We start from the raw sequence: 18348 nt of genomic DNA, 5'->3' as shown, positions 1-18348 counted from the left end.
ATTGAAAAATTTTTTTTTGTTGTTTATTATTAGCATTGTTCTTCCGACGTCTGATTTCTTTTTAAAAAATGCGTTTCTAAAGTGCATAAACTTTTGGGATTAAATGTATAGCCAATACATCCTTAAGTAGAGTTATATAAACTCATTTCTTACATATTTTTTCATGAAATACTCCTCTGAAATATCAGTGTATGAATAGGAGCAATCGATATGCAATTATGTAAAAGTATATTAAAGTATTCACTTCAACGTCAACTTCTTGAAGAATGGATGGCGCGGAACTTTGACCGTGCCTGGTTCTACCCCAGCCAGCGACAGTCGCTGTTCGTCCAGAGAGCTTCAAGTTTTTCGCTGGTAGACAAACAGGAACGATGTGTTGTTTGAACGCCACTATTCTCGATAATTTCACCAATGCAACGTCATTCCGGAAATCAGTCGGCGAATATTGCGGATGAACCTGCAGCGTTTCCAATGACGAGATCTTCTCACTAATAAAATGTACGTAGTTTGCTACCTGCACTTACCTCTTTCCTCTCGACATTGAATTCTTCGTGTAGTAATCGTTCGGCCGCGTCCCTAACGTCCCATTCACCGAGACGTACTTTCAAATTGTTATTTGGCGTCCTGTATAAAAATGAATTTGGTTTAGTAACAGTTATAGAAACCCCGGATCATGAATTGTTTAATTAGTTTCTGTGCGTACTAACGTTGCAACACAGTGAGCCGCGGTAACGACCCATCTGTTGTTTAGCAAAGCACCACCACATGATAACTTCTTACTCAGGAACCCAGATTTAATAATAGCAGCCTGTAAACATAAGATGAAAATTGTTCCTTAATGAATTTTTCTTCAACTTCTTCGCTTCGACCTTACCTGCCACGGATGACTACCAAAACTAGAACTGTGCCCACCCACAATCCTATTACTTCTCGTATAAAGTTCACCGCAGCCTGTAAAACAATGTAAAAGAGAGGCAATGTACAGACAAGTTTTACATCCATTTACTTACACATAAAAGTGTAATACTACACTGCTATGAGCTATGCTTCCGATCGAAAGAATGTAAGCAAGGAGAATGTAAGCAACAATTTCTCGCCGGCATATAGGACGCATAGAATCTAAAAGTAGGATCTCTTTGGTTTGAGGTAAAGCGATCGAGTTATACACAGACAGAGCGTGGTACATTCACGTAGATATCGGTATCGATGTCACGAACACGTACTACAACACTTTCTAAAGCTGAATTTTTTGAAGTTCATGGATATCTTGACCGTGATTTTCTTGCCGTTAACATCGTGTATAATCACGCCTTTCCCTATATCTTTCTCTTTTCTTCTCCTTGATCTTCTTGTCGTCCTTCACCCAGCATCAATTTCATCTTTCTCGTGAACGATTGCAGTAAAGCCGTACGTGAAAATGTGCAAAGTGACAGATAGAAAAGGAAACGTATGAACCCAAAAAATGTGCTTCCTCCCTTTCTCACATTCGCTGACTAGCAACTACCCAGAAGACGATAATTAAAAAACTATTTATCGTTTTTCATTTGTCAATTAAATTTTTCCTTAGTCGAAATTCGAGTTGGAAAAATCAGTAAACGAGTAAAAAAGACAGTATAGTCTCGGAAGAGTTAATTTATACACGTATAACGTAGTTCGGTACAGGCCGTGGGTGCAAAACATTTTGACTGTGCGACTTCATGCGGATTACCACGGTATTTGGAGTAATCCACGGAGTTCGTAACATCCTGGTTCGGTGTATTCATTCCCGAAACGTCGGGATAAGCGGCATCGTATTCGTCCTGTGGATAATCAAGCTGGGGCGGATGATAAACCGATGGACGGTTCGTGTACACAGGTCGTTCGTAATTCCACGTCTGTGAAGACTCGTAAATGGTCGTCGGCTTGTTCGCGATGTCCGCGTACAGGTAGCTCGTTCCGTGCTCGTTCTGACCGCTATACGCTGGTTTGCTCGGTCTTGCCGCGTTGTCATAGATTTGAACGTCATCGTCCACATAGGGATGCTGATTTCCCAAGTTTAACGAAAACGCTACATACGTTTAAACAACCTTCGTTTTACCTTCTCCGATTTCTCTACGTTAATTGTAATTTCCGATGGGTGCGCGTTATCATATACATTTTTTTTTTTTGGTGTGTACGTGCGCCTGTGCGCCGCACTTAATTAACTGATTGCGCCCATTCAACCTGATTTAATTTCGTTTTATAATACGTATACTCGAGAACGAAATTTAACAAATTACTCACTCCCACTCTATCGAACGTGATGTATCATTATTTCCTTTTATTATAACGTTAAATCATTACAATTAACTTTATCGCGAAACACCGTTTGCACCTGTGCGCGAGTGGTGCTATTAATGCCAGACAGGAAAGAATTAATAAACACCAAATAAATACTCACTTGCGTTTTGCAGCAATCCAGTCGTTGGTCTTGGTATCTTTTCTGGTATATCGTCGTCGTCTACGCAGCAGCTCCATATCAGTCCTCCGGAGCAGAGATCGACTGGACGACCGCCTCCGAGAACGCAACTGATGCTGAGGCCACAATCGAACGTCGCACCTTTGTAAGTACACGATTGTGGTATCACTAAAAGAAATCGATTATCAATTTCAAATCACGATCTGGTCACGAAAGAAAAACACCTGCGCGATCAGTAATTCGTGTAATCTACTGGACGTTGTCGTAATTCATTACGTCTTCGGTGTTTTGTTATAGCAACATGGAATGAAAAGGAACGCGAGGTGCCTAACTATTTTCTATGGGTCACACGATGAACAAAATTTTTCTTGTAACAATTTCATGGGTTGTCGTGTCTTGTGTCGAGTATTGTCGGTCGAATGTCGCGATACGTCGTCATGCAGCACGGCATCGCTCTCTTTCGGTCTGTTTATCGAGATAAATACATGGCTGCTTTCGTTTCGTATCACGGTTTCATAAGTGAAACTCGTGAACCGAACATGTGTACACATATTATAACGACAAGATCGAGCAGGAAAGTCTTGCGATTTCTGGTAGTTGGAACTATTTTTTCGACGAGACTGTCACCCTTCGAACTCGAAACGTACTTCTACCCAACATGTCCATTATTCCATTCTGTAGATTGTTATTATAACCCCGATGATCTTCAGTATTATTCTTCTTTCTTCTGAGAGCTTCAACGAGGAGGGTGCCCTGCTGATGACTGGTCAATTTTCGTTTTCTCCCCTGCCTATGACTCGTTATCAACTGTTCCAATTCGTCCCTGTTTACTTTGTTCTTTAACTGATCAAGAAAATTCGAAAGATTTTCCTCCTCGTGTTCCTGGTTCCACCTATTCGCTGTCTGTCTTTGTTGAACGTCCCCGTTATCCGACATCGATCTTTCCGCACTTTCGCTATCATCGCCGGTATCATCGACGACGACTCTCCCTCCAACTTGCTTTCTCCGATTTTCAATGGCGTTACTCTCCGACAGTTCTTTTCTATTCAAATGATCCAACCGATCCCGCGTTTGCCCATCGAATCTAACGAACGTTCTACGAAGGACACTGTTCCGCGGTTTTTCATAATCCCCATTGCATGAATTCTCCCCCGTCGAGTCGTAACATTTTCTTATCACAGCGGTGTCGATGTGAACCTTCCGTTCAAATGGTTTATTAATTATCAAGCTATTGTCCAATTTGCTCGTTTCCCTGGATCTTCGCTTATCCGATAACTGTCTTTGAATTTGCAAGCTCACAGGAACTTGTAAAGCGGAGGAGACCAACGGACGATCGTAAGTCACTGTGTCGTACTCATCGTAATCGTACGCGTTAATGGTTACTATTAGAAGCACGTGTATAGCTGCGACGACATTCATGATCTTGGAATCTCTTTCTAATTTATTGTTTAAATAAATTAGACTTAAATTAACAAATGGTCACAATTTGTTTATCATAACTGTGGATATAAATCACTTCTTTCCGTTTGAAAGCTTCCTTTGTTATCGTGTAAAAGCGCAGCTATTCGTGGTAATCCAAGGAAAATGGATGAGATACGCCTTCGACATTTTATCTTCATTCCATCGATCAAAAGGTTCCAACAAGATTCCAATATCTATTGAAATTAAGGAATCCAAAGCGCACCGGATGCTTGGAAATCTATTCTCTTCAGGAATAATTCTTCGGTCCACGTGTTAATTAAAGAGTTAAAATCTGTGTATTACGTTTTTCAATCTCACTTTCTTTTAAACGCCGCCCGATGGTCTCCAAAATTGATTTTCGCATGGACTATCACGAATCGATGTATTCCACCGACTGACGAGGAGTTTGCCGGCATCTAAAGAAGCGTCCGCGGCTTTCACCAACATCAGCTTTCTCATTGCTATGATAGCGTGTCTTCCCCTGCACTGGGTCTTCTCCCCACCTGATTCTCTTCTTCACTCTCTTTTGCTTTCTTCCTCTCGCCCCGCTCTTCCGTTCTTTCTTTTCTGTATTCCTCGCGTTCCTTTCTCCTCGAATAGATTAAACGCTATGTACAAAATTCTCTTTCTTTTTACACCTTGCATACAAATATGTCTAATTATTCTTAACTCACTTATATTTTTGCTGATCGCCCAATAATACTCGCGCGTATCATCATGAGGTAAGCAAAAGAATGAGCATTACGAATTAAAAGTGTATGAAAATCATTACACCTCGACCGATTATGATAACGTAGAAATTACAATTTGACAGAATGTCAATCAGGTATTTTCATCGCCCTTGTTATTTCACATAAAACTTACATCCGAGTTCGTCGAAAAATCGTGTTTGCCTGTCGGAATTGATTGCATTTTCCATATTGTCCTTCCCCTCCTCAATAAAATCTAGAACCGAGATGTAGCACTGCGTTAGCACAGATGTGATGCAAAAGTGTAATGCTTGATTTACCCTCAATAGTTTTTTAATAGGAATATTTTACAGGAAGAAATAAGAAAGAAGATATTAAGCAAGATAAATGTTATTTTTTCTACCGCTTCTTCCTATCGATAGACTCACCTAGGTTTTTTAAATAACGGTCATTTTTTCTGTCATCTGCGCGACAATACAGTTCGACAAGAAGTAGAATGAGAAGCAAATGTACGAACGAATTCATTTCTTTCTGTGTTATTCGACAACGAATAATACGACTGCCTGGCGATGTTAATAGCTTGTCCAGCCGTTCACCAATGCAGAAGAACACGTTAAAATTTGGAGAATATCGGTCTCGCAGCTATCCCGCAATATCGTTCCCCTTTGGAACATTAGCTCGACAACGTCGATCGACACTCGCATAGCTCTTGTGATTTATTCGAACAGAATCGCAACAGAAAATTCAATCGATAAACTGACATCCTTGCCAAATTGTTCTCTGTTTTCCGTTTTTCGTTTCGAATCAAGGCCAAACGTAGACGGAACTCTGAGGTAGGCAATCGGTCGATTGCATTTCTGTTTTTGTTATTAAGTATTTAAGATAATGCAACGTCTTATGAGATCATGCAGCACCCTGTAATCGTATAGTTGCGAAGAAGAACCTTACGACAAGCTGCAGAAAAAACAGGACCTTGGTACCATAAAGTACAGTCTAATTAGACAGTTTTTATCGAATTTCGTTTCTGCACTTTATTCTTTTCTGTGGTTTCATGTACCGTAAGAACACGTGAAGCGTGGCGAAGGCATTCACACGTATGTATATGTATATGTATATGTATATGTATATGTATATGTATATGTATATGTATATGTATATGTATATGTATATGTATATGTATATGTATATATACAGTGTGGTAGAAAAGTGGGCCGTGAAACCAGGTCACCGAAACAAGTGGCACGTCGCCTCTTCGTGTGGTTGCTTCGTATAGGTATAACACCGTCTCAGTTCCGTGCGACGTCCCATGAACAGCCGGCATACAGGCGAAACCATAGGCATCACACCTTCGGTTATTAGTGAAAGTTAGAGCCAGTAACTTTCGACTTTGACAATGACGATTTGCTTCCCAAATGAATCGGCTTGTCCAAACATGCTTGCGAACAAAATCATTCTTCGCGTTCCGTAGCCATTCGCTTTCTTTGCACCGTAAATGTTACAAAAGGCTCGTTGATTATAATTGTAAATGTGTATCGAAAATGAATCGATTCTCTGTTTTTCACATTTCAGAGCATGCTGAGTTTTCCGTTTAGTTAGTATTCTTGATTTACTTTCAACCGTATTCTCCAACTGTGGTTACCGTGTCTAACGATTGCAAACTCACGTAGTTATACACAAACTTATATTGTGATGAGTGCACCGGTTTAATTGAATTTTAATACGAATCCGCGATTAGTACCGAATTAAATAAACGGCGATCGAAAGAGTGATTAGAGAGGCGAGTGTGTAATTTGAATTACATTTCGATCGCGATCAAAATCACTGGGTGACGTCTTTCCTTCGCCAGTCACCGCATGACACTGCAACGAGAGGAGAAGATTCCGGTCGCAAAGTTGACTACTGATGAGGAACGGAAATACAGCATCCGAAGACTACTCTCTCTTCTGCGAGAAGTTCCTCTTCTCGTAGCCCCCTTCTCCTTTCTTTCTTCCCTTTCCCAACCGTTTTCTCTCTTTGGATTAAAAGTACATTTCGTCGATTTACTCGTACTCTCAACTTATCGCTCGATCTTCAGGTTCCGAGATGTATACAGCTTCTTGTTGAGCAGTAAAAACGAGTATAATGAACTTGACTTTTCAAGGCATTTAATGTTTTATTTTTCTCACTTTTTCTTATGTACATCTCATTTAACCAGTAAATAGGTAACAATGTACGCGGTGAAAGTATGAAAGTAGATAATGTAACAGGCCAATATCTAATTAATTAAACATTTAATTAATTTTCTACAAAGACAGTATCAAAGCAAAGGAGGCAGAATCATTTTAATTTTATCATAACTACTCGTGATCAATCTATAAATTTATTAAATCTTTAAATATTTGGGAAATAAACTATATGAAAATGGTAATAAATGTTCTGTTATATTAATCGTTCCCGTGCGCATCCGTTAGTTTAATTATTATTATATTCTTTCATGATTTTTAGTGTTTTATATCTTTCTTCCTAATGTAATTAGTTATTATTTTTATACAAATAATTTGAAACTGGACATTTGAAATAGATGCCACGGGATCTACAAGGTAACATGCAAGGACTGGCAAGAAAAATAGACCAATCACATTTGAAATCAATCTCGTCCGAACTTTTGTTACGATAGTTCAAGGTATAAGTAAATAGCAAATAATCTAAACGTATATTACATTATAAGATAGAATTGTGTTAATTGAAAACATGTAAGTAGATTGAAAGTACAAATTTGTTTTCGGTACGTTATTTCTCGATATATAAATAATCTTGCAAAGCTTTAATTTTAACTGCAACTTTAAAAGTTATGGACGTAGTACTATATCGTTTTACTAATTATGTATTATTGTATAACAATTCAGACAATTTCAAATATCATAGGCGGTTATTACTTAGTTATGCTGCCGTACCGCGTAAGGAGTTCCGCACTTCCGCGTTAATTGAATAACACCCAATAATTCTGCACGATTCGTAAGTGATCTTTATGCTTTTCACCTTTGTACTCCATGGCAGTTAATTTATCTTCTCTCTTTTTAAGTTAAGAAACGAATTATAAAATGCATTTCATTTAAAAGTGAAATTTTACGTGTTTAGGTTATTTGAAACTTGGAGGAATTGCAAATATAACAAATATAATTACAAAATGGAATTACGTGAACCAAAGAAGAAACGACATGTAAGATTAGGAAACCAAATGCCATTACCAATTGGATTGGGTAAGAAGGAATGGCCTGTTTATGAGGCTTATCTTACGCCCATGGGATGTTCTGTATTACAGCAACAGGATATGATTGAATTGAATTCTATGGTAAGTGTGATTTACAAAGAGATACAAATGATTAGAATAATTATCTAATTTAATCATCTTCCTATTTATTAAGGGCTGTTTTGGGAAAGGATCCCTATCACGTGGTTTTCCATCATTTGGCAAAGCACGTTATGGTGCACCTCCCATTATAAGAAACAGGCAATGGATCTGCAGACAAGAATGGCTAAGACAGTTTAATGAACTTAGCATGAAATCAGTAGATTCAGAAGAGGGTATCTGTGAATTATCCCAATCTGAAATTGATAAAGATATCAATTGTCTAGATGATCCTACAAAAGAAAGTGCATCACCACCGAACATAATTGAAGTAGAAACAAATTCTGCTACATTAAAGAAGTGTGACAAGCAGAAAGAAATTAATAAAGAGGTAGAAATTGACAAAGAAATAGAAATAGTGACGGCAAATGTTAATTCCACTAAAGAGAATAATATAGAGATCATAGAAGTTGATGAGTGCAAGACTGATGAGAGTGAGGAGAAACCTGTTGAAAATCAAGATTTTACTTTCACGGAAGATGATATATGTTTTGGAAATAGTAATACAAGTATTGAAAATAAATTGCTTGTCTTACCAGATAGTGATTCGGAAACTGAAAATTACTTCAAAGAAATAAAACCAAAGATTGAATATGAAACTTGTCCAGTCTTGGAAGCTCTTAATCTTACATTTGAAGAGACATTTTTTCTTCTCTTTGGTTTGGGATGTTTAAATTTATATGACTACAGCGGTGAAACACTAAGCATTGATGCTGCTTGGTACCATTTTCGTAAGATGGACCAAAATTTTGTACAAAAGTATGTCGTGTACCACTATTTTCGAAGCAAAGGATGGGTAGTAAAGCCTGGACTTAAGTACGGTGGCGATTTCTGTTAGTACTGTTCCTATCTATTTTATTATCAGTTTAAAGTTCTAAATTAACATTAACGTACGTAATTTCTTGTATTTCAGTACTGTATAAACAAGGACCATCGTTTTATCATGCATCCTATATTGTACTGATAGACGTGCTAGATGCTGATACGTTAATTAGAGATGAAACTAAATGCACACCCAGAACATGGAACGATTTATTAGGATTAGAAAGATTATCAGAAACTGCAGCCAAGGTGATTCATATAAATAATTTATTTGTGTGTTAGTTTACGTTTAAAGATATTTTGTATCTTAATTGTATTTTCAATATAGGAAATATTATTTGCACAAGTTCTGTGGCCATCCTCAGCATCGCAATCATTTGATCTCATGCCTGTGGATGTAATATTTGAGTTTTCTGTAAAAGAATTGTTATGGAGAAGGGTAAATCCAAAACATAATAAAGATATAGAGGAAGATGACGATGATTCTTCTTAAGCTTTTATTGCTGCATTCCTTTTATCATATATATTTAGATAGAACAATCCATTACTTCATTAAACTCAATATAACGCTACTGTAACTTATGTACATTGTTAATAATTTGTAATAAATTATTTTTAAGTATTTGATTGCATCCTACTGAATTTTGACCTTTGAGGTATACCCGTTCTTCGATATTGAGATCTCTCATTTAAGTATTGCTCTTTACATTCTTCTTGGAAAGTAGAATCATTGTACCATTTTGTTAAGCAGTCTACTAAAGCAGTATTTTGTGCTTTACACTGAAATGGCATCAAGATGTAGGTCTTCTTACAACATTCTGTAAATTCTGTAAAACGAATAAATGATAAATAATCAAAATGTAGTTTATAAATAGTAATAACTTCAAGAGCAGACATTACCTTCTACTTCTTGAACACATTTTTCAGTTTTTGCTCTGTCTCTCATTATTTGTGGTATGAGTACATCTTTCTCTACTTTCCTTAAGCTTTTATCATCGGGATCGCCTGTAAAATATAGTTATTTATATAAATTTGTTTCTTATTTAATCTTTGAGTTCTCATTCTCAGTGCTCAGACTTTCCGGGTTAATGAGAACATACATAATTTACAGAACTGTTTCGTTTAATTTAAATTAATCTAGAACAAACAAATTAATGCACTTTTACAGAATTCGCATTCCGTTAAAAATAGAAAACATGGATAACCTCAGTGGAAAGTAAATACAAACGTTATATACCTTTATTATTCCATTAAATGATTCATGTGGAAATTAAAAATTTACCTAAATCATGTGGTCCTCCTTTCCAAGGGACAGTCATTTCAGTTTTCGTCATTATTCTCATGCATCAAACAATGCCGACATTGGAAATTGAACGTTCTATGAATGCTCACGATTCCAACAGGCTGCGCTCGTGAGTGTGCAGATTTGAGTGGATTTGAGTGAGTTGTCAGCGAGTTGCTTACAAAGGGAATGCTCATTTAATTCTATGAATGACAAATAAATTGTGGTATTTTTTATCAGCAGTATAATTTAATAGGTAAGCGAATGAACATATTACTTTATACATTTTACAATAATATCAGTTTTCTTTGGTACTTCGTCGACGAAATTAACCTTGCTAATGTCTGATTCATACTGAACATAAATGGACACAATACTTTACATATTCCACAAAATGGATCAAGTATTTATATCATGTTTCAGAACTTTCCCAAGAAATAAAATAAAGAGATGGATCGATTATTGAGATTAGGTGGAGCTATGCCAGGTCTTAGCCAAGGACCCCCTCCTTCAGATGCTCCAGTTGTTGATACTGCAGAACAAGTATGATTTGTTTCATCAAAATTTTATTTCCAAACTTAGTTTCATAAATAAATATTCTTCTTTTATTGTATCAATATTTTTAGGTGTACATATCATCTTTAGCTCTTCTGAAAATGCTTAAACATGGACGTGCCGGTGTTCCCATGGAAGTGATGGGTTTAATGCTTGGAGAATTTGTTGATGATTACACTGTCCGTGTTATCGATGTATTTGCTATGCCCCAAACAGGAACGGTAAGAATCAAAGATTTCTTTCTTATTTTATTAGCTATTTTTCTCATTAAGATCAGTTTCATGGTCCAGTACATTAGAATTTAAATATTCAAGTTATTCCTTTATCTCTTAAGTCTTTCTCATTTTTCTTTATCAGGGAGTTAGCGTTGAGGCAGTTGATCCAGTATTTCAAGCAAAAATGTTGGACATGCTTAAACAAACTGGTCGGCCGGAGATGGTAGTTGGCTGGTACCATTCTCATCCAGGATTTGGATGTTGGCTGTCAGGTGTAGACATAAATACCCAACAATCGTTTGAAGCTCTTAGTGAGAGAGCAGTGGCTGTTGTTATTGATCCCATACAGTCGGTAAAAGGAAAAGTTGTCATTGATGCATTTAGATTAATCACACCTAACACTATGGTAAGTGATAAAGTATAAGTGTTTACTTGTTAGATGGAGAATTTTAATATTCATCAACATTCATTATAAAACTTCAGGTTTTGGGTCAGGAACCCCGTCAAACAACATCTAACTTAGGTCATTTACAAAAGCCATCAGTTCAAGCATTGATTCACGGTTTGAATCGTCATTACTATAGTATTAGCATCAACTATCGTAAGAACGAACTGGAACAGAAAATGCTATTGAATCTACATAAAAAGACATGGATGGATGGTCTTACACTTGCTGAATATTCGGAGCATAGCAAACTAAACGAAAGCATTGTATCCGAAATGCTCGAACTTGCTAAGAATTATAATAAGGTACAATATCTTGATGTAACGTTAAACATATCTTAAAAGTAGAGACTTAAATTGTATTAATTGAAGATTAATTTCTATAGGCATTGGAAGACGAAGAAAAGATGACACCTGAACAGCTGGCTATAAAGAATGTGGGTAAGCAAGATCCAAAACGACATTTAGAGGAGAAAGTGGATACACTTATGTCTACGAACATCGTTCAGTGTTTGGGAGCAATGCTCGATACAGTTGTATTCAAATAACTATTTCTTAAAATACCATTTGCAATATATTACTTAAAAAAATATACACCTTTTTAAAATGCATGTGTTTATAATTTGAACCTAGAAGACATATGTAAAACATACAGTTTTGTATAAATTTACGATAGCCGTTCAGACATTACATGTAATTTATTATCTTACGAGATGAAAGATATGTGAATGTGAATGCCTGGATCAGAAAGCGAAATGATAAGTGAAATTGTTTTCTCCTAAAACAACAGATGTAAATACTACAAAATAATTAGTACTATTATTAAATGCACAATACGAAAAGGTATCATTGCAATAAGTAAACCATTATGGAATCACTTATATTTGCAAAATACTTTAGTAATTTGCAAATGGAACTTTTACTATGTACAATTGTCGATATAGTAAACCTGTGTCAATATACATTTTCATTTGCACGATTTATAAAATTTATTCGTATCATTTGTTTCATTCTTATTTAAGAATTAAAATACGTAGCAATAATAGATCTTTTTCAACAGAATTTAAATGAGTGCTAAATGAATCGAATTATAATTTTTTCAAGTATATACTAAACGAAATTTTCTCTTGAATTAAACAATACAGTAAACAATGTAGATACGTATTGATTTATAGTTTGAACATTTAAAAATTTAGATGACATTTATGGAAAATCCACTTTCAATTCTGTTTGTTTCATCTTATAAAGCAGAATTCCTCTTCCATTTATAAAAAAAAAGTGCGATAGTTATACTTTAAAAAATACTAGTGTATTTAATAATTATTTCAACTTGAAATTGGTGTCTCTTGCTGCTCCTGATCTTTATCCTTCTTCTTCTTCTTTTTCTTCTTTTCCTCTTTTACTGATGTGTCCTACAGATATTCAAGTTGCATTAGTAAAAATTCTTATACACATTCTGCATTACAATTAACCAAGAATAACTTTACCTCTGTTACACTTTCAGTTATCATTGATTCATCCGCTTCGGATTTTATCGATTCATCAACTTCACCCTTTTCCTTCTTCTTTTTCTTCTTCTTGTCCTTCTTTTCTTTCTTTTTCTCTTTTGGAGACTCTGTTTCTGGATCTTCAACCTCTTGTTTTATCGTAACGTCTCCTGCAGGCTGTGGTACTGTCTCCTCCCATTTACGTTTCTTAGCAGCTGCAGTTGCTGCTTCCTCAATTCCATTATTTTCAGTCTAATTCGTTAATGAACTTTGTATTATCTACATTGGCATACAGTGCAATGAAGAACATAATAATTACCTTAATCGCAGGCGTAGAATAATCTGCATAATTCGTTAACCAATCAGCAGGTGTATTTTCATTTGGTTTTCCGTATTTATCTAATTTTCCTTCAACTATCATACGCTTTTTTACAGAAGCCTTTGGTCCAAGACCCCACTTCCGTGGATAAGCATCTCTTTCCATAATTACTCTTTTAATTTTAGCAGCTACACCATGATCACAAACAGTCATTGTGGGAGATGTCATTAGGGCTATAGCTGTAACAACGTTTAAACAATTCTTTAATACATCAATAATCAATTTCATATTATACCTACAATATTTTACTTACCGAGGGCTACAGCTTCGCCTTTAGTAGTGGCTATTACTATTTCTTGATTTAACTCTATACCTTCATCATACATTAAAATACCTGGTAACATAATTTTAGCTCCATAGCAAATAGCATTCACCTGTTAATGTAAATGAACAATGTTATAAATATGTTCTGTCTACAAGAAAAAACTATCTGTGTGTAAGTAATCGATACATACAGCGCTATCCTTGACGATAATTCTTTTATGATTTACAAGAAGAGCTTCCAGTGGTTTTATTACTCTTCTTAAGTAAGAATCATCTCCATGATTTTCATACAACCATTGAGCATCAAGTATATCATGCATAGTCACCATTCCGTCTTTCTCGGACTGTATACCTGACCGATTTCTACGCAATTCTTGCATTTGACAACCAGTGCCTAAGAAGAGGCCAAGATGAACACAGAGAGTTCTAATGTATGAGCCCGCCTCACAACTAACTTTGAACACTCCCATGTTGCGTTCTTCATCGTAATCAAGGAACCAACTATCGTAAACAGTTCTGACACGAAGTTGACGCTTTACTGCGGATATCAGTGGAGGTCTTTGGAAAAGCGCACCGCGCAATTTTTCCAGTGCTTGACCTACCTACAATTTTTTTTATTGATATGATTTGAATTAACAAATTTTGTGATATATGAAAACGGAAATAAATGAATTTTAAAAAAATGTTTACCTTTTGAATACTTTCTGGAGCTGAATGTAATTTGAAAACCGCAATGTACTCTTTTCCCGCAGACTGTTGAGATTTAGCTAATCTAGTTGCCCTATCAATACATACTATCAAACATCCAGATACTTTAGGATCCAAAGTACCAGAGTGACCAGTCTTCTCTACTTTCAAAATTCTTTTTATCCATGCTACAACTTCATGTGATGATGGATTACACGGTTTATCGAGATTAATACAGCCAGATTTGATGTATTCAGATAAGCTACGATGCAGTGGTGTAGAACCACTAGTTAAAGGAGTAAAATGCTTTGTACGGGTCAGCATTTTATCAAAATTCTGAAACATTATTTATTTAATTGTAAGCACCTTGGAAAATTATAATTTAGACAATACATAGTCTAATTCTTATATTGTCTACCTTAAATAAAAGGGGCCAGTCCTTGTATTCAAGTTTTACAAGTTCATCTGAAGGTTCTAATTGACATTTCATAGTTGCCTGAATCTCTCCAAGAGACTTCTTCTTGCCTTTTTTCTTACTTTTATCTAAATTACAGAAAGAAAAATTATAACCTATGAATTCATGTTAGATTACACACGTAGGCATGATGTTTAGGCATAATAACAAAGCGTATAAATAAACGCAAGTAAGGATCGGTGTAAAATAAATATCTGAAGAGAATACAACTCATGACGATTAAAACAATATCTTCAGTGCTATTTGCATTAAATACAAAAACACGTGTTTGCCGCTAAACCTCTGAAGGATACTTCATCACAGAGGATGAATATCTTTACATAATTGCATGTACAGAATATGAACGTCAATTTAAATAGGATGCGATATAGTAAATGCTACATTAAATAATGTACTACTTGAAGAAAATTAAAAACAATTACCGCTTTCTGCCATTTTTAAGCGTGTAGGAACAGCACGTGTATTTCGAAGGAAGAACTACTGAATCTACTGAACTGAAGGCGACACCAAACTGACCAAACACGCGGGAGTAAATTGCTGGCAACTAGCAGCATCAGTTCAGCGTCTAATCTCACAGGTAATGTGTAGAATATGTAAATAATGCTACATTAAACAATAAAGTGTTTTACAAAATAACATGTCGTATTAAACATAAAAATGTTTGATTAATCCACGATACTTATGAATTGTTATACTTTTTGGTTGCTAACCAACGATACATTTAAATCTGTTAAGCGTTCAACGTTTTTTATGGACCAGTTCTTAAAGTTTAAACTGTACTTTGCTATTTAATATGTCAACCACAAGATTCCCATGAAATTCATTGCATGTTTTTTTATTGTGATAAATACTATCTGATACTATTACGATGCTCTATTATTGTATACACATTATATTTAATATCGAGGAAAGCCACTGTCGTGGTGTTTAGTTTTCGCGGTAAACTAGTGAAGAATATAAGGAGAGTAAAGAAGAACAGTGAACATAAAAACTACTCCCATGCCGAGAATTACGGCATCATGTTTGTGGAAAACTTAGAAAGAGAATTTTACCGTTCAATAAAAAATGACGTGAGTTTAATTTTTAATTTTCAAAGTGAAAATCCTTAAACCAATTGTGTTTGTCTAGGTTAAATCATTTTTACGAATGTGTTTTTAAATTAACATCATTTAATTAAAAATTGTTTAACCAGAATCAGCAATGTAATTCTTTCTATTTTAGAGATGTTTGCTGTTAGTTAATTTCGATGTCGATGCCATTTGTGCCTGTAGAATCCTGCAGCAACTTTTTAAAAATGATAACATAATATATACACTTGTGCCTGTGCAAGGCATCCAAGATATGGTCCATGCTTTTGAAGAAAATTGTGAGGAGGTAATCAAAACTTTGAATTAAAAGAATATAAGTGCCCTCGCGATAAACATTGTTATTAATATTTATTGTCCATTTAGATAAAGAATGTTATTCTTATAAATTGTGGAGGTACATTAGACCTAGTGGAATTGCTACAACCTGCAGAATCTGTGATATTTTATATTCTTGATAGCCACAGACCTTATGACTTATGCAATGTATACTCAGAAGATCAAGTACGTATACTTGGTAAACTTGATGAGGATGACGAAATCCCACAGTATAATGATGTCTTCAGGGATGATTCGGTAAATTATATTATCATTCAATTGTTATAACTGCTTTACATAATGAACACACAAATGGAGGTTTTACCAATTTTCAGTCTGATGAAGATGAAGCAGACGAAGAATCAGAAAGTGGCGAATCTGGGAGAAAAAGGAGGAGGTTGAATGAAGAGGATATTATTAAAAGAGCTGAAAGGAGACAGTGGTCTGAGAATAGAGCAACTATATTATTCAATTATACACAGTACAGTTATTATGGCAAATCAGTAGGAATGATCAAAATATGTGAACAATAGTGTTGAATGAAAACTCAGAATTTATATTTAATTTCGTTTGCAGAGTTCAATGTTGGTTTTTGAAATGGCATGGCATATGTCGAAAGATAATTTGGACATAGTATGGTGGGCCATAGTAGGTACCACAGAACAAGCAATTCTTGGTAAAGTGGAGTCGAGATTAAGTGTCCTCGACGAAGGTTCCCTTCAGGGCCATGTATCTAGATTGACACATAAACAAGGAGGTGAAGTTGATAAGCAACAGCAACATAGTACAGTCAGGATTACCTATGATAAAGAGTATCCTTTGAAGTCGAAGCTAACTTTTTGTTTGTATCGAAAATATAAAATATTTTTCCTTACATTAGCCATATAGCCTTTTACTCGTGTTGTACCGACATTGGACCGTAGAAGCTAGCCTTAGGCATTCGATACCAACTGCTGTATCGTTACGACTTTGGTCGATCAGAGGAGAACAACGGTTAAAGGAATTATTAGCAGAAATGGGTTTACCTTTGGCGCAATCGAAACAACGATTTTCTGCCATGGATCTAGCACTTAGACAGGAATTTAAGCAAATGATTGAAAAGTTAGCAGGAAAGTACAAGGTCAACACTGTAATTGGAACCAGTTTCATTCTTCAATATGGTTATAAATTTAAATACTGTGCCTCAGACATAGTTTACGCTATGCTTGCTTTAATGGAATCCTCTGTAAGTCATTACTATCCACATATTTCTATACATTTTATGTTGTATTTTAATTAATAATCTTATTCATCTATTCAACGTTTCAGTCAAAGGAAAAGTTACCGCAACGCTGTTTTTTAGATGCACTGGACTGTTTATCGCGGACAAAAAAAGACATTTTAGAGAGTGGCATAGAAAAAGCAAAATTCATGCTTAATAGTATTTTTAAGACTGCACAGAATATTTTACAAATGAAACAAATTAGAAGCGCCGGTTCGTTTCTGTACGTAATTATCTCGGAGGGAGCGGCCGACAATTATGTATTCGCGCATCCATATCCGTTAGTAATGTTAGCGCAGTTTATTTTAAAAGCATACGTAGACTCTTCAAAGAATAGACGAGCATTGGAATGGCCACTCGTAGCGTCTTCTACATGTAATGCAGAGAAAGGTACATGCCTCATGGTTGGTATACCACCAGTGTGCGAAGATCAACCAAGAAGGTGATTACTTAATTAAATGATCGATTGAAATTGATTTTAAAAATATTTCAAGTCGACTGATCGTCATCTTGTGTTAATTATTTTAGTTTATTTGGAAGAGCATTTGAACAAGCAGCTCGAAATACAAATTGTTACATAGACGCAGATTACTTTGACACTACAAGTAAGAGACACTTAAAATTTTCTAAACGTTTTTATCTTTATAATGCCTAATTATTAAACATCATGTATTTGTTTCAGTAATAAGACTGAAAATTGACGAGAGATCGAAATTTCTGGATGCCTTAGCAGCTCTACTAGCGTGAAATTATTTTAGTAATTTAATTGACGTAATCTTCCTTATATTTATTTTTCTAAAATAGTAGTACAAAATTACGATAACAATATTTTTTTAAAAATCCGACAGAGACCGGTTATTAAGTATTCTTTATTTCTCTCAACATGCTATAACTGACTAGTGCAAATTAGTAATGTGTTTTATATATAATTAACGACAGATATATGTAACTTCATTCATCTGTACAAAGAACTGTTGATTTTTGAAATTTTCTAAGAGATGATTGGCTAAAACTACTTCTCGAGAATACAACGAATCAACTGATTTCAACTTAATGAAAAAGATCAATTGTTATGTAATAAATCAATTGTAATGTAAGT

The 18348-nt window shown here is 35.4% G+C and overlaps 6 protein-coding genes across 10 annotated transcripts in view; 3 read left to right on the top strand and 3 right to left on the bottom strand.

Annotated features, from left to right (window-relative positions):
- Positions 1-5691, bottom strand: part of LOC108631127 (serine proteinase stubble) — a 9120-nt gene extending 3429 nt beyond the window's left edge. The window contains exons 1-8 of one of the 5 annotated variants that reach the window (XM_026818641.1): positions 5016-5691; positions 4763-4843; positions 2420-2605; positions 1709-2047; positions 875-951; positions 708-808; positions 525-624; positions 245-481 (exon numbers count right to left, since the gene is read on the bottom strand). In XM_026818641.1, the coding sequence (XP_026674442.1) occupies positions 245-481; positions 525-624; positions 708-808; positions 875-951; positions 1709-2047; positions 2420-2605; positions 4763-4843; positions 5016-5112 (1218 nt within the window). In that variant the 5' untranslated portion in view covers positions 5113-5691. Of the gene's footprint in view, positions 1-244; positions 482-524; positions 625-707; positions 809-874; positions 952-1708; positions 2048-2419; positions 2606-3084; positions 3857-4762; positions 4844-5015 lie in introns of those variants that run through there. The other 4 variants (XM_026818642.1, XM_026818643.1, XM_018034857.2 and 1 more) reach the window with 4 other exon arrangements.
- Positions 5692-7477: 1786 nt separating this feature from the next.
- Positions 7478-9419, top strand: Tsen2 (tRNA splicing endonuclease subunit 2). The gene is made up of 5 exons (XM_018034854.2): positions 7478-7581; positions 7705-7918; positions 7992-8808; positions 8889-9046; positions 9126-9419. Exons 2-5 carry the CDS (start codon positions 7754-7756, stop codon positions 9288-9290), a joined length of 1305 nt encoding a protein of 434 aa, XP_017890343.1. The 5' UTR covers positions 7478-7581; positions 7705-7753; the 3' UTR covers positions 9291-9419.
- On the bottom strand, positions 9272-10172 carry LOC108631126 (COX assembly mitochondrial protein homolog). The gene is made up of 3 exons (XM_018034856.2): positions 10080-10172; positions 9698-9802; positions 9272-9624 (listed from the first exon to the last, which is right to left on the bottom strand). Exons 1-3 carry the CDS (start codon positions 10138-10140, stop codon positions 9413-9415), a joined length of 378 nt encoding a protein of 125 aa, XP_017890345.1. The 5' UTR covers positions 10141-10172; the 3' UTR covers positions 9272-9412.
- A 69-nt stretch (positions 10173-10241) lies between these two features.
- On the top strand, positions 10242-11902 carry Rpn11 (regulatory particle non-ATPase 11). Its single transcript, XM_018034855.2, has 6 exons — positions 10242-10335; positions 10503-10622; positions 10706-10855; positions 10992-11255; positions 11333-11599; positions 11680-11902. The coding sequence occupies exons 2-6, from the start codon at positions 10530-10532 to the stop codon at positions 11839-11841; spliced, it is 936 nt and encodes a 311-aa protein (XP_017890344.1). The 5' UTR covers positions 10242-10335; positions 10503-10529; the 3' UTR covers positions 11842-11902.
- Positions 11903-12136: 234 nt separating this feature from the next.
- On the bottom strand, positions 12137-15110 carry Nop60B (dyskerin pseudouridine synthase 1 Nop60B). The gene is made up of 8 exons (XM_018034853.2): positions 15008-15110; positions 14529-14653; positions 14114-14446; positions 13615-14025; positions 13413-13533; positions 13100-13338; positions 12781-13032; positions 12137-12705 (listed from the first exon to the last, which is right to left on the bottom strand). The coding sequence occupies exons 1-8, from the start codon at positions 15018-15020 to the stop codon at positions 12619-12621; spliced, it is 1581 nt and encodes a 526-aa protein (XP_017890342.1). The 5' UTR covers positions 15021-15110; the 3' UTR covers positions 12137-12618.
- A 75-nt stretch (positions 15111-15185) lies between these two features.
- Positions 15186-18346, top strand: Cdc45 (cell division cycle protein 45). The gene is made up of 9 exons (XM_018034866.2): positions 15186-15655; positions 15807-15959; positions 16037-16246; positions 16324-16491; positions 16565-16800; positions 16877-17213; positions 17297-17691; positions 17778-17854; positions 17932-18346. The coding sequence occupies exons 1-9, from the start codon at positions 15413-15415 to the stop codon at positions 17994-17996; spliced, it is 1884 nt and encodes a 627-aa protein (XP_017890355.1). The 5' UTR covers positions 15186-15412; the 3' UTR covers positions 17997-18346.
- Positions 18347-18348: the final 2 nt, after the last annotated feature.

The sequence above is a fragment of the Ceratina calcarata genome, unplaced genomic scaffold, assembly GCF_001652005.2.
Source record: "Ceratina calcarata isolate Rehan_Ccalc_2016 unplaced genomic scaffold, ASM165200v1 scaffold81, whole genome shotgun sequence".
NCBI lineage: Eukaryota > Metazoa > Arthropoda > Insecta > Hymenoptera > Apidae > Ceratina > Ceratina calcarata.
Note: the sequence above shows the minus strand (reverse complement) of the source record. Positions and strands in the feature narration are given on the sequence as shown.